At 39.2% G+C, this 15,502-nt stretch overlaps 1 protein-coding gene across 1 annotated transcript in view; it reads right to left on the reverse strand.

Moving 5' to 3' along the window:
- Window positions 1-15,502, reverse strand: part of Parp8 (poly(ADP-ribose) polymerase family member 8) — a 176,012-nt gene that overhangs the window by 16,595 nt on the left and 143,915 nt on the right. Inside the window, exons 16-18 of the mRNA XM_060385735.1 lie at window positions 5,901-5,993; window positions 4,209-4,334; window positions 3,417-3,482 (exon numbers count right to left, since the gene is read on the reverse strand). Of these exons, the coding sequence (XP_060241718.1) occupies window positions 3,417-3,482; window positions 4,209-4,334; window positions 5,901-5,993 (285 nt within the window). The remainder of the gene's footprint in view (window positions 1-3,416; window positions 3,483-4,208; window positions 4,335-5,900; window positions 5,994-15,502) is intronic.

Genomic DNA, 15,502 nt, shown 5'->3' on the forward strand with positions numbered 1-15,502 from the left:
GTCTTCGAGAAAAAATGTATCACTGCCAATTTCCCAAACCAGTGTAATGAATAGACACTCATTACTAAATCCTGAATACTTATACCCTTAGGTAACTATAGGTGTCATCAAAGAAGCTTTTCTTTGATGGAGATCATTACAGAGAGCCACAATGGGTCAAAATGCAGAGAACAACTGATCACAGGGTGTCCAGCCTCAATGGATGAATCTACAACACAATTCTATACATCTAAGGCCCAGGGGACATCACAGAAAGGCTTAAGAATGATTTTAAGAAACAGAGGACCAGGATGACTGCTGAAAGACTGTGCCTTTAGATACGACTTGAACAAAGACAACCATTTCCACGCCAAAGTGGAAGGAGAAATCCCATGATGTCCTACCCCTCAGTGAAGAGCTATAGGTAAGAATTAGTCTACAGAAAGAATTAGTTTTCCTAAGGAATGAATCCCCCAATTGGTTATCCATTACCAAGTTGTCAATCCTACAAACATAAGCAACACAAAACACTCAGCAAGACTCAACCATGTGTTTACTCGTGTGTGTGTGTGTGTGTGTGTGTGTGTGTGTGTAAACAACTGAGAAGAAAGAGGCATGATTTGAGAGGGAGTGGGGCTTGGAGTGGGACATGGAAGAGATTGGAGGAAGGGATATTTACGTTATTATGTCTAAATTAAAAATAACATAAGATGAAAAACAGACACTTGAGCCAATTTTAGCCTGGATTCTACCTTCACAAGATTACTAGAGGTGATCCCTCAACCCAGAAAACACACACACACACACACACACACACACACACACACACACACACACCTCTATGTCTTTCTTGAGGGGATGCAAAGCTAGTAAACAGCATACACTGTACCAACAAATTCTGCCATATTGCTTTCAGTGATTTTCCATTTAGCCCCTTCTATGATCTCCCATTTCTAGACCAGTCCCCTTGTATCATCACCTGTTCCTGCGTTTTTGTCTTCCTCATAGCTCCTTCAGTTCCCTTTATAAGCCTCACCCCTCTTAGGGTTGAAGGAAAATGGTTGGGAGTTAAGTTCAGCTCATACACTCCTGCCCCTTAGCAAAACATCCTGCAATGTTTCCCTCTAACATTGGACACTTTGAATTTTAATATTGAAAAAAATACTTACAGTCCTGATGCACTGCTATATGAAAACTGAACACAACTTAGGTAAGAACCCTTCTCCAAAACAAATATTAAATGGAATTTTCTGCCAAATTAAACATTTTATTGTGAATCAAAGAGCAAGTTCTTTATAAAAGTTCAGAGCTAGCTTTAAAACACGGGTTATTATAATACTGTTAAAAAGCTTAAAGAAATTGGTTCTATAAGTCCTGGCAGCAAATCCATGAAGCCTCTACACAGGAAAATGCAGTTACTTTTCTTAACTGGATAGTGAGAACACTGAAGCTCCAAGCAATTAAGTAACTTAGCCAAGGTCAAGGGCCACATTGTGCTGAGGCAGTTATGCAGCTCTGGCCTCTATCTTCCTAGGCCGATGTTTCAACACCTCTACTGCCTTCAGTTAAAATAGCTTACACATGACCCAGAAGAAAGGAAGCAATGCTTGGCAACGAGCAGATTCTAGTGTCAGGGCTTGCAGCCATGTTTAAATCCAAGAATGATATATGGGTCTAGACTCTAGACTCTAAAGCACAGTACAAATACCCAATACCATATTTTTATCATGACTAAAAATAGTTATCTTCATGTAAGATGTGGCATTATTTCTTCTTTCTTATCCCTGTGGAAAATGCACTTTATTCTTTTTTCTCCTCAACCAAATAGGTGCTCTTTGAAACATAATCCAGATGATATCTCAAACTATGAGCCCAGGACAGGCAGTAGAAGAAATAGAGAACTTAAAGCAAATGGTATCACTTATGAAGTATGGATACCCACATGTGCCACTGTCTAACAGACTCATGAATGAATGAATGAAGCAATGAATGAGTACTGATCAACAAAAATTGAAAATGACCAAAAGACTCAAGAACAAAAACTAGAATTGTGAAATGTATATCTGAGAATGTCTTCAATGGAGCAGAATAGACAACACTGGGGCTAGGGATGGATCAGAGGGAAACTCAGTGAACCTGGACAGGAGAACTCTCCTCTCCCTCTCTCAGAAAGGATGAATGACCCCAGGTTATGCTCATCATATGCTCACAGGTGTCTAGCACAAGGCAAGCCTGCAGAGGACACACGCAAGCTTTGCACAACCTGCACTGTTAATTTTGGATTGTTAATTTCTGTTTACGATGATTTTTAAACCCCTTTCCAACTTCGTGGCAATGAAAAGGCCTCAGAACTTCACCAGTAGTTTTCCAAGTGCTGGGCTGTGCTAAGTTTTCATAGATCTTTGCTAAACAACCCCTTTTACCAGCGCTTCCCTAAAGGACAAGAGACACAAGGTCATGGTCCTATGGAGGCTGCAATTCCAAAGAGAGTACAGCTTCTGTGTTATGCCTACAGTATTTGATGACATGTTTACATTATTTTCAGTATTTAATTTTTTTTTACTTTTTATGTGCACTGGTGATTGGTTTACATATATGTCTGTGTGAGGAGCGAGTCCTAGCCACTGAAACTTAAGGTACAGACAGCTCTGAGCTGCCATGCTGGGAACTGAACCTGCATTCTCTAGAAGAACAGTCAGTGCCTTTAACCTTCTCTCTATCCCCTAAATTTGTATCTTAAAGAATAAGTCTATGGACTGAAGAAATCACGTGAACACACACAAATACTGACACGCGTGAGAGATAGAGAGTATTTTTAGAACTATTGTGGTGACATAAGTTGGTTTTCCCATCACTTGGGAAATAGACAAAGGAGGGTCAGAAGTTCCAGGTTTCCTTAGCTACTCATGGCTTGAGCTACTTACGATGTTACCTCAAAAACCACACACACAGACATGTACACACACATATGCACAAACACAAACCAAAACAAACAAACAAAAACCAGCCAACACTAAAGAATACTTGTAGCCAGACCTGGTGATCCACATACAACAGCAGTCACTATTGCCCCAGATCTATTTTAACACTCAAAATAATGACTGAAGTTATTAACATCAGTTAATATTGAAGCTGGTATTTATTAGATTGAAACATCATTTTAAAAGACATTGCTGAATATCAGGTATTCAAGGATTTTACACAAGTTTAAGAACAAAACATTAAAATTACAACTATATTTGCTCTTTAAAAATCAGTGTTAGCACACTTAAGACACAGACAGGATGGAATTAAACCATCCTAGCACACTTTTATGATCTTATTTACGTCTTGTATAGGAGAAAAATGAAATAATGGGGTTATTCTGAAGAAATTTTTTAAATAGCATTTTACTCATGCAGCCTGAACCATAGAAGAATACAAGAACACATTCTTACCTGTGTCATTTCTCTGATGGAAGTTATGCTGTCCAGAGCTTTCATTACTCGATCATAGTTCTTCTTCTATATGAAAAGGACAGAATAAAAGCAATACTCACTTATGTACTCACAATTCCTTATTTAAGGGCACAAAATCATGTTCACCTAACTGGGATAAAATTTGAAATACAAAAAGATTTTGGGCTCTTGATTCTGGCTTTCATTACACCAAAGTAATAAGGTAAGCTTAGAATCCTTCTGGAAGAAGACAGACTTCAACTCACCCAACAGCTTTAATTTTAGCTAGAACAAAGAGTAAAGCGGCGGTAAGGGCTCAAATGATACCTCATTTCTATGCAGAGTGTAATTAAGGGAGGAAAGGTCTTATGAGGGTTTATCATACAGTTGTTTCTGTAAAATGATTTCAAGATGAACAATAATATAAACTAAAGCAATTCTGGCTCTCAATCAATCTGAAATTCTGTTATGTCAAAAAGAGTTTGCCATAAAATGTTTATGAAATGTGAGTTTTTTTTAACAATACGGATTTAACGCATTTTCCTTCTGGGGAGAAGGAACAACAGGGGAGGGAGGTTGAGGTGACAAAGAAGAAAAAGGAAAGCTGTCCCTTGACACTTGTTTCTTTTATTCCCATGAGATTATAGAATCCTGAAGCATATGCTATGAACTTAGAATCACCATAGACACACTTGACAAGACAGACATTCAAAGGGAAGACAGCCATGTGACCAAAGTCTCCATCATGGCTCTCAGGAGCTTTATGCACGGTGGACATGAGTGACCACTTACCCTGGGGTTGAAGGCTAACATCTGAGGGTCATTAGGATCTACCACAGAAGGGTATGGCTCGAAAATGACGACTTTTCTGGGCGATTCCAACGCAGATCTACACATGGACACAAGTAGATCTACCACCTTGGAAAACACATGAGATTAGTCACGGCCAGTTTCTCTCAGATGTCTTGATGTTCTCTGTCCTGTTCTTGGCAGCATAGTGTAGTCAGGATGCCTTGGATCTGCCACCTACCTCTCAAACCTGTAGTTCATGACTTCATACTTAACTTGGCCAAACTGCACCTCTGTTTTAAAATAACATACATGCATTGCCTCTGATTGATCCTGAGTATGTCCTTGTCATGAGCACACAGTATGTGGTAAGATAAACAAGACAGATCTGTGCTAGGATTCTGTGTGAAATCCAATGAAATATATGTATATGTATACACACACACACACACACAGAGAGAGAGAGAGAGAGAGATTAAAGGGATCTATGCTTCACTGGAATCTCTGCTGTTATTGAATGGAGTGAAAATGAAATAGGCATTAGATAATGGTGCATAAGGAATTTAGGGAGCTATCTCAGAGACCTGAATATGAGATCAGAAAGAGAAGCCTGGCACTATAGGAGAGGAGATTGTCCCAAGTTAGAAAAGCCACATAGCCATGGCGACTTTTCCACAGTCTACAAAAATCAGATTGCTGGAAATAATCTTTCCTCTTGTCTCTCTCCTCTGTCAAAGCTATTAATGACCACTGCTAAATACACAGCTTTGTTGCTATGTTATTCGAGGAGCCCTCCACTGATGTCCCTTGTACACCAGTAAGTATGTACCAGACAGTATGGTCTATGCTCAGCTGCCTCCCTTCTTCAGTCCCCAGAAGAATATGCTGTTTCTGAAAACTGAAAGGAAAAAGACTATCATCTGGATGGGTGAAACTCATCTGAACAGACATAACATCCACAAAGATTTTAAACAAGCATTTTAAAAATGTACAGTAAGTGGAACACGGTGCTACATGGCTACAATCCCAGCACTGGAGGCACCAAAGCAGTAGGTTTACAAGTTTAAATCAAGGCCAGTCTGAGCCACATACCAGGATCCTATATCAATGCAATTCCTAATGTAACCCTGTACTAGACAACAAGAACAACCAAATAGTGGGCCTGGTGGCTTACGCCTTCAATCCCAGTACTTGGGATATAGATACAGATGAATCTCTGTGAGTTGAAGGCTAGCCTGGTCTATATAGCAAACTACAGGTCAGGGCAGACAGATAGACAGACAGACAGACAGATAGGTAAGTAGACAGATAGATAGGTATATAGATAGATAGGTAGGTAGGTATATAGGTAGACAGACAGACAGACAGACAGACAGACAAAATAAAATAGACTTCTACTCCGTGGAAGTAAGACTACACAAACAAACAAACAAACAAAAACTTAGATAAAACCCAGGCAGACTTTCTGCACTGTTTCCCAGGGAAGACAATTATTCATAAAAGAATGTTGTTTAATTTCCCCCCTAGGCCACTGCAAAATGACAAAGCACAGATTAAAAAGAAAAAAAAAATTAAGTGCCCGTTTGTTTTTACCGAGACGCTATCCGAATTCTTCCCTGAAGAAGAGTGTCAAGAAGACATCAGAAGACGGAAGCACATTTTTCAAGTCAAAATAGGCCCAATTAGCATGAGTACCTGAGCTCCTGTAGCTATCTCGTCGGCAGCTTCATTCATCACCCCCAGGGTTTGAAAAGCAAAGACACACAGCTCCCGCTCACACACTGTGGGCTACAAAAGAGCAGGAGTCAAGAACAATGCCCTTTTCCATCTTTCAATTCATAAACGCAAAGTCGCTCTACATAATAAATGAAAAGCACAGAGGCCTAGCGTGAAAGGAAATCATTGCATGTGACTTAATAATAAGCAAATGCCTACACTGAAGTAGCAATAGGCTCTTGGTAGAGTCACAACTACCATAACAAATGAACCATTTCAGTAAGTTGCAGGTATTTCCACTCAGAACAATTTAGCAATTTGATGAAAAGGATGTTAGGGAGTAAGATACATCCCTCTATCCAATATACAATACACATTAGATGTATTCATTTTTTTACACACAAAAACTATACTTAAAAAAGATATACCAGGCGAATCTCACTTTTCCCTAGGAAATTTACTTGGGAGAAATAAGCATGACTCTACTTACTTGCCACCTAGCTCTTGAAAGCTTGGTTTTGTTGCACGGACTTTTGACGCTAGTAACCCCCTGAGGTCAACAGCACTGAAATATACACTCCGCAATTACTGTGGAGGAGCCCTCATCTTTCATATCTAATATTGTGTCATTCCCTTGATTTATCTGATCTCCTGAGTTACATTGCATTAGGTAGCTGATGGAGCCTAACAGGACGCAATCCACTGTGCCTCTGCATGGCAGACAAAAGGTATTTGTCGGTGCCAAGGCTCCTGCACTCGCTGCGTCCAGTGGACGACTTGGTCTGTTGCTTTGTCAGTGGGAAACCACAGCTCCATTCCAAATATCCTTTATGTTCAGAAGAGATCCACATGTGTGGTTTTATGGCTAGAAAGCCTGGCTTACTACAGTTTTTGGCAAAATCTCTGAAGGGAATCTGAGAAGAAGGATTTGCTGTGTTTCTTTTGTTGGTCCTAACAGTACAAATCTGATTCTGTTTCAGAAATGTTGAAATTTGCAGGAAGAGATTCAAGGGAGGACGCTCTGCAGTGCTATGTGTCTGGAGAGGAGCGGAGCAAGGCAGACTGTTCAGTTTCCACTGTTTTTCCTTTAACCTGAATGTTTTATGTATTCTAAAATCTTCTTCAATCTTTTATGAATAGCTATGTCTGTGTGCCTCAATTTTTCCTTAAAGATACGACTTTTTTTTCCCTTTGTTCACTTCCTGGGGAGTATGCTGCACATTAACAGCATCCAGTGTTACATCCGTGTCTGAATATAGTGAGGTTGAAGCTGCACATGGATATTCAAGAAGAAAAAGCTTGGAGATCAGGATGGACTGCTGGGAGTTAACTGGGTAGCACTCATCTTGGGGCACAGCAGCATGGGAGTTGCTTTCTTTTGAATAATACTCTAGTCAAACAGTCCACCACCCTTTCATTCACTAAGATACACTAATCCCCAAACTGAAGAGCAATGGATAGCTTATTTAGTGATTTGAGTAATTATCAGTTTTATCTGAATCGTTAAGAATTTACTACACTTACTTAAATGTGTGGCTATAAGTAAATGGAACAGGCACACACACAGTGTGATCAGAATATAATATATGCAACAAAAAGAACATAGTGTCTGAAAAAGGTATTTTCAATTCAAAAAAAATGAAAGAAAGTAACAGAAAACGTTTCAGTATTATACTGCTGTTTTAAAAAGAAATAAAATACTTCACTACACTAGATTTAAGAGTTCATTAAAAAAAATACAGATTTAAGAGTTCATTAAAAAATTACAGATTTAAGAGTTCATTAAAATTTTTATGAAACACAGTAGATGGCTATGGCTGTACATATGCCCCATTGGTGACAATCCTAGAAATTAATGATCTGTTCTGACTTTGTTTAGCACGAATTTTGGTAGTTTCACCCAGTGAAATGTTCTCATTAAGGCTTTCTTCTGCATTCACTCTAGACCCCTGCACCTAGAAAGCTCTGAATCCCATGTACTTGCCAACTGTCCAGTGTTTCCAAACAATAAACCTGCATTCTTACTACGTAACAATGACACAATTACTTTATGGCCATGATTCAATTTTTTTTTCATACTTTTTGGTTAAAAATAGCCTTCTTCCTATACTTGTGTAAAGCTGATATCTGGAAACATCACCCCAAGAGCTGGAAAAAGGGAACTTGGCAAGCTAGCAAATATGTTTTCTGAAAATGAAAACCAAAACATGTTTCTATCATTCTGAAAAATTACAAGTAAAAGCATAATTACTTCTTACAAAAACATATATTCCCCCTTTTAATGTAGCAACTAGACCGTAATTGCTCTTCTTAATTTATCTCCATATTAAACCACATTAAGTGTGTGCTAGTAAACTGTCAAAACAAAAGTGTTAAGATGCAAAACTGTTACCTTTGTGTTAGATATTTCTAAAGCCACATACATGTTTTCCACAGTAAGACACTCTTCTTGTTTATCTACATTATGTCTGCAAGTTCTAATTGCCAATTACCAGAAGGAACTAAAAGAAAATTCTGAAATGATGTAAGGTAATTAAAATTAGGTAGCTCTCAACTGGTCAGAGTGCAGAGAATAAGGACTAAGTAATAAGATGACCCCTAGGTGGGACATCTATACTGCACTCCCTCCTTCCCACATAGCTCAAGAGACAATCTAGAAAAGGGCAGGGGTATTTTTTGTTTTGTTTTTGGTTTTTTTTTTTTTTTTTTTGCTTTTCTTGATTTAAAAAACAGATTATTTTCCCCTCATATACTATATCTTGATTATGGTTTCCTCTTCCTCTACTCTTCTCAGTTTTTCCTCCTCTTCCCTCCCATCCAGATCCACCCCTTTTCTATCTCTCATTAGAAAACAAACAGACATATAAGGGATAATTAATAAAACAACAAAACGAAAACTAACACATCATCGTTGACCAACACAAACAAAGAGAAGGAAAGGAGTCCAAGAGAAGGCAAACGATTCAGAGATGCATAAGTTCACAAACTCAGGAGTCCCATAAAATGACTACAGTAAAAACCATAATATATATACAGAGAAGCCGGTGCTGACCCAGTACAGGTTCTGTGCTTGCTGCTTCAGTCTCTGTGAGTTCATGTGAGCTTTGATGATGATGATATAGACTGCCCTGTGCTCTTACTGTCTTTGAACCCCTATAGCTATTACACTCTGGAGGGCATAAAGACTTGAAGAGCCAGAGGTTGAAGAAGATTGCTAAGAAAGTGTTTTGTGGACATGAACTCAGAGCAGTGATAAATAATTGCACAACGCCTGCACAAGATAAAACCAGTCTCAGTTCCAGCTAGAAGGAGGGGAGTGCCATTTACCTCCAACCTTGCTGAGGTGCTTTGACAGCTGAAGAGCCCCGGGGTAAGGAAGGGCCTCTGCTAGGCTGCGCACAGTCCAGTGAATGACTCTACAAATATGCACGTATGCATAGCACAGAATGGTCTTAGTGGGCTATGGAAATAGGATCAAAATCTGGGAGTAGGATGAGAGGTATCATTGGGAGGAACTGGATGTTGAGTGTGGGATTGATAAGATCAAAGTATACTGCGTACATTCATGAAAATTTTAAAGAACAGAAAATCCGGCTTCTCTGCTCACAGGAAAAGAAACTCAAGAAAAAGAAACAGAAGCATTCCTCATTGGCATTATGTAAGTTGGAGTTACTCTGTAGACTAGGCTTTCCCCCTCTAAGATGACTCCTGTGTACTCAAGACAGTTACACACAAAAATGCCAGTTTCATTTCTAAACTGTGTGTAGCCACTTACCCTCTGATAACAGAGAGTTGTGATAATGAGTTTATTTCACATGCTTTACTAGAAATCATGTAAACATAAATGTGACAAGGCTGGCATTATTCTTTTATTTTGTTTTGATGTGCCTGTAAGAGTTAATAATTGTGCTGTCTTGGAGCACTCAACGCCCTATAATTCAGACTATGAAACTACAGCAAGGCCCTCTGTTACCAACACATGCATATTTACTAGACAGTCTTCATGATTTACCAAGTTAAGAACACGAACAACTTTTATATGTGTCCTCAAATATGCTTTATTGTAGACCTTTTCAGCTAAGATGAATATATTTAAATTTTTTTGAATCAAAGCAATTTAAATGTGAGCAATATAAACACATTTCAAAAACTGTTTCTAAGCCTCAAAGAATATTTTAGAACCTAACTGTATTTTAAGAAATTTGTGTTTTCAATGAATTTAAATTACCCTTCTCTGAGAATAGAAATGTTACAACTCTAGAGGAGTTTGCTATGCATTTATGTAGAGATGAAGCATAGTGTTGGGGACGGTTTTCAAACACTTCTGCTATGATCTTTTTGTTCAAACTAAATATTTTATGTAAGCCTAGTATATAAAACATACTGGATTGGGTTGACCCTGGAGCATATATGCAGCTATTTTCAAATCAGTAAAACAGAATATAAGTAACACCAATTCAATGATTTGGTAAGGAATTTAGACAAGATTTATAAACATCTTCTTTAAGAATGCTATTTAATACTAAACAAAATAAATTAAATTATCCCAGCTGTCCCCATAGTAGCTTTATGTTAATGCATATGAAAAAAAAAAAAACTACTGAATAAAAATACTAAAGTATTTAACAAAGGCTGGTTGTTTTTTTTTTTTACAATATGAAGCCATTGTTCATTAATATCTTCACAATTTTTAACTCACTTTATCTTCACATAATTGTAAATGGGGTAAATGTCTGTTATTATTCTCATCAGGGTTATGGAAAACAAATGGGAAATTTAGGATCTGAGCAATGCTAAGTCCTGTGCCCTTTATTCCTATTTTCATCACTATTTTTTTTTCAGTAGCTTTTCTTCTTTGACATTCAGTAGTTTTACAATAGCTATGTTCTCCTTGGTCAGACACTGAGCTCTTAGTCTTTCCTTTTCCTTTTCTTTTTTTTTAAATTCTTTATTAATTACACTTTATTCACTTTGTATCCCCGCTGTGGTTCTATCCCTCCTTCCATCCCAATCCCTCCCTTTCTCCACCCTCTGCATGCATGCCCCTCCCCAAGTCCACTGATAGGGGAGGTCTTCTTTTCCTTCCTTCTGATCCTAGTCTATTAGGTCTCATCAGGAGTAGCTGCATTGTCTTCTTCTGTGGCCTGGTAATGCTGCTTCCCCCTCAGGGGGAGGTAATTAAAGATCAGGCCAATCAGTTTATGTCAGAGACAGTCCCTGTTCCTATTACTATGGAATCCATTTGTATACTGAACTGCATTGGGCTACATCTGTGCAGGGGTCTTGATATCTCCATGCATAGTCCTTGCTTGGAGTATCAGTCTCAGGAAAGACCCCTCTGCTCAGATTTTTTGGTTCTGTTGCTCTCCTTGTGGAGTTCCTGTCTTCTCCAAATCTTACTGTCTCCCACTTCTTTCCTAAGTTCCCTGTGCTCTGAAAGGCTGTTTCTTTACAGCTTATCATATAGCATATTATACATTTAGTTGATCAAAATGTTAAGTTATTAATAAAATATTTCCAATTAAAATAAGAGAAAAAACTCACTGTAAGTAGAAATTTGTGATTTAGGGAGGAGCAGCCTTGCCAGGTCACAAAGGAGGACAATGCATCCAGTCCTGATGAGACCTGATAAGTTAGGGTCAGATGGAAGGGGAGGAGGATCTCCCTTATCAGTGGACTTGGAGAGGTGCATGGGAGGAGATGAGGGAAGAAGGATGGAATTAGGAGGGAATGAGGGAGGGGTTTGCAGCTGGGGTACAAAGCAAATAAAATGTAATTAATGTAAAAAAATAAATTTAATTTAAAAATTGCATTGATATTCCAACCAGGGAGCATTCATGGAGATAACCTAGAACCTAGAACCAGATGTCGCCCATGGTAGCTCAGAAGTGGGTTCCCTAGTAATGGAAACAGGGACTGTCTCTGTTATGAACGGAGTGGTCTGCTTTTTTATCACCTCCCCCTCAGGGGGGGTGCAGCCTTACCAGGCCACAAAGTAAGACACTGCAGCCAGTCCTGATGAGACCTGATAGACTAGGGTCAGATGGAAGGGGAGGAGGACCTCCCTATCAGTAGACTTCTAGAGGTGCATAGGAGGAGATGATGGAAGGAGTGTGGGATTGGGAGGGGATGAGGGAAAGGGCTACAGGTGGGATACAAAGTGAATAAATTGTAATTAATAAAAATAAAATATATCTTTAAAATTGTGTTGAAAATGAGAATAAATGTTAAACTATGAAGAACCACACTTCTAAGCATTTAATTGTTCATATTGCCAGTTTCACAGGCAACACTTTGAATGTGTTTTGTAGTCGAGATAGGTGTTCTAGTGAAGAAAAGTTCTGCTCTCCATTAAGAGAGACAGAGAGGACGTACGGATCTAGGCGGAGGTGTACTTGCAGGGCAGGCTTGGCTGCTGGAAGAATGCTTGGTCACTAATGCAGGGTTCACAAGTGCAAGGTGACTTGAAAGGCTTTTAGAAGGCGATCAGACGAAGGAAGCACCAACCAAATCAATGCATTCATCCTTTGAGTGGTTAATAATTAATCAAACTCTTGAGAACCGAAAAGTGGGAATCCGACCAGGCCAGAGAAAGATCTCTGGGGCCTTGCCATTCAAAAGTATATCCCACCTCTCTCCAGCCGCCTGTTTGATTCCTCTTCTGTCACATGCTGCTGCCACTAGGATTTCTCTCCTCACAGGCCCAATTCAGTGAGGGCGGCAAACCTTGACCATGACTCTTTAACTTACTAACATGTCTGCTCATGTGGGAAGTGAGGCATGTGTCTCTTAAGTAGGGACACAGAATGACAGCCAGTATTGGTGTGAATGGTGATACTAACTCACATAGATGCACGGTTTTCTCCACCAGAGTTCAGCAGCTCACAGGGAAAGGTCAAGAAAGACACAGCAGCAGAGCAGAAGGGTAGGGACCTTAGGAACCGGGCAGCACGCCCCTTACTTCCCTGTTTTCTGTACCATGTGAAGGTATGTCTAGAACACATGCTGTGCTGACACTCCAGTGCATTCAGAGGAGACAGATTGATTCACCAGCTTTGAGTTGGTTTTCTGGTACCAATCCACTGCACCGCCAAGAACCCACCCTGTTACCAACACTCCCGTGTTAATGTGGAAGTGCCATTTAGAAACATTGTAAACAAGGAAGAGAAGAGCGGACCACTGGAACACATGTACATAGCACTTTCAGAAAGTATGTAATATAACAACAGCCCTCTGAATAGAGTAACAGGATGGTGTGTGCAGTGAAGAACATTTTAGGCTATCAAGACAAGAGCAGTAATGGACATTCACATTTTAAGAGAATCAGACTTAAAGGAAAATAAGAGAAATAAATGTCAGAGAAAACAAAGACCTTAGGCTTGGGATTTTACTAAAAGCAAGTTTGTCTGGTCTCTTGACTCACTAGCTGTGTTATAATGCATCCTCTTCAGGATTTATTACAGTTTGCCAAGCCACAGAGGAAAACTATGCAGCCAGCCCTGATGAGACCAGATAGGCTAGGGTCAAAGGGAAGGGGAGGAGGACCTCCACTAACAGCAGACTTAGGGGAGGGGCATAAGGGAAGAAAAAAGAGGGGGGGCGCTGGGAGGAGACAAGGGAGGGGCCCACAGCCGGGATACAAATTGAATAAATTGTAATAAATGATGATAATAATAATAATAATAATAAAATTTTAAAAATAACTTGTAAGACAGCTAAGGAAACTAAATGATCTCCATCTCCATCTGTCACTGACTCAGAAGTCTAAGAGGGGATTATGTTCGGTAGCATGTATATTCTGGAGAAGTGCAAGAGAAAATATGGGCATAAGCTTTCTTTGTTTAGCTCAATAAAAATTTAGACCTTTAAAAAAATTTACAGAAAATGTGCTGCAATGTAAAATACAATACAGAAAAACTATTAACCAGTATGTCAAAATTAAGAGAAGCCTCTGTTAAGAGAATTAAATCATCCCTTCTGCTTATCAACCTTTGAACATGAGAAATTTCTTTGATTTTCATTTCTTGATCTAATTTCATATCACTTATATCTATTTTAAAAGCCAAAGGTGCTTGTCTGATTTCCTTAGGCCAGTAGTTCTAACCTATGGGCTGCAACCCCTTTGGGAATGGACTGACTCTTTTACAGGTCCAACTATCAGATATCCTGCATATCAAAGACTTACATTATGATTCATAACAGTAGCAAAATTAAGAGTTATGAAGTAATGACAAAATAATTTTAATGGGGTCAGCACAATGTGAGGAACTATATTAAGGGGTCACAGGATTAGGAAGATTGATAATCACTGCCTTAGGCTACGTCACAGCAACATTAAACCATCTAATAGTTAGCTATGTAAAATATTTAGAAGATTTTTTTTTCTCTCTAACCCTCACTGATGCAGCAAAAAGTCAACAAAATCTGGAGTGAGACAGAGAGAATACTAAGAGAAACGGTGGTATCTTTGCCACTTATTATGGGAAAGGAATGTCAGCAATTTAACCTCAGAGTAGGCTGTCAAATGTGTGTGCGGTGAATTTCAAGAACATAAACATGGTCCTTCAAGTCTGCAGGCTGAGCGTAGGCTCTGTGCCACTCTCCCTGTTTGGAGTCCTGTGTGGATTGCTAACCAGCAGAGGAACACGGAATAGAATATTTCTTTCCACTATAAAGTGGAGCTGATAATACCTCCTAGAGTTGCCATGAAGAGTCAATGCTGACAGTCTATATAAAGCGCTTTGCACATATAAAAAGGACTTAAAAGAGTGTCTGGTACTGATGAATCCCTGTTGTTTTTGCAGTTGAGACAGCACGCCGTGGATAAACTCAAGGTCAAAGCCCGAGCCTTGGCAGAATGTGACTGTTGCACCTAAGAGGAATATGGAAAGGGCAACCGGGAGTCTCGCCGTTCCATGTATCAAGTGGACATTTTTCTTTTCAGTCACGCAATGATTTTACAAATACATGCTGTTTTAGCTGGCATGTATTTTATTCTGAGAATAAACTAACGGGAATTACTCAAAAAATAGTATATGGGCTTTAGGAATAATTTTCATCTATTTTCCTTAATAAAATACAATAAATAAATCATAAAATTTGAAAATTATGCTAACAATGGTTATTTATCCATGTAAACCTTGAGATATTAAAAACCTCTGATTAAATCATTGTTATATAGACTGTGTGACTTATCTTTTCAAACATATTCTGAAGAAAAAGACAATCTCCCTCCCCCCCTTAAAAAGTAGAACAGAATCTACCATGGCACTTTCAGCCTACTAACACTATAATTAATGTTTAAGATGAAGAGTGCAGGAGCAGGACAGAATCCAGTTCAAAGCTCCACACCCAGGCACACTATCTGAATGCTGCTGAAAAATTGTTTAATCTCTGTGATGGATGGAGGGAAGGGAGGAAGGGAGGGAGGGAGGGAGGGAGGGAGGGAGGGAGGGAGGAAGGAAGGAAGGAAGGAAGGAAGGAAGGAAGGAAGGAAGGAAGGAAGGAAGGAAGCTTACTTGAGCCACAGGAACAAATTACTACAATTCTATGAAGGTCAAGTCAGAAACAAGTGAACTACC

The sequence above is a fragment of the Meriones unguiculatus genome, chromosome 6, assembly GCF_030254825.1.
Source record: "Meriones unguiculatus strain TT.TT164.6M chromosome 6, Bangor_MerUng_6.1, whole genome shotgun sequence".
Taxonomy (NCBI): domain Eukaryota; kingdom Metazoa; phylum Chordata; class Mammalia; order Rodentia; family Muridae; genus Meriones; species Meriones unguiculatus.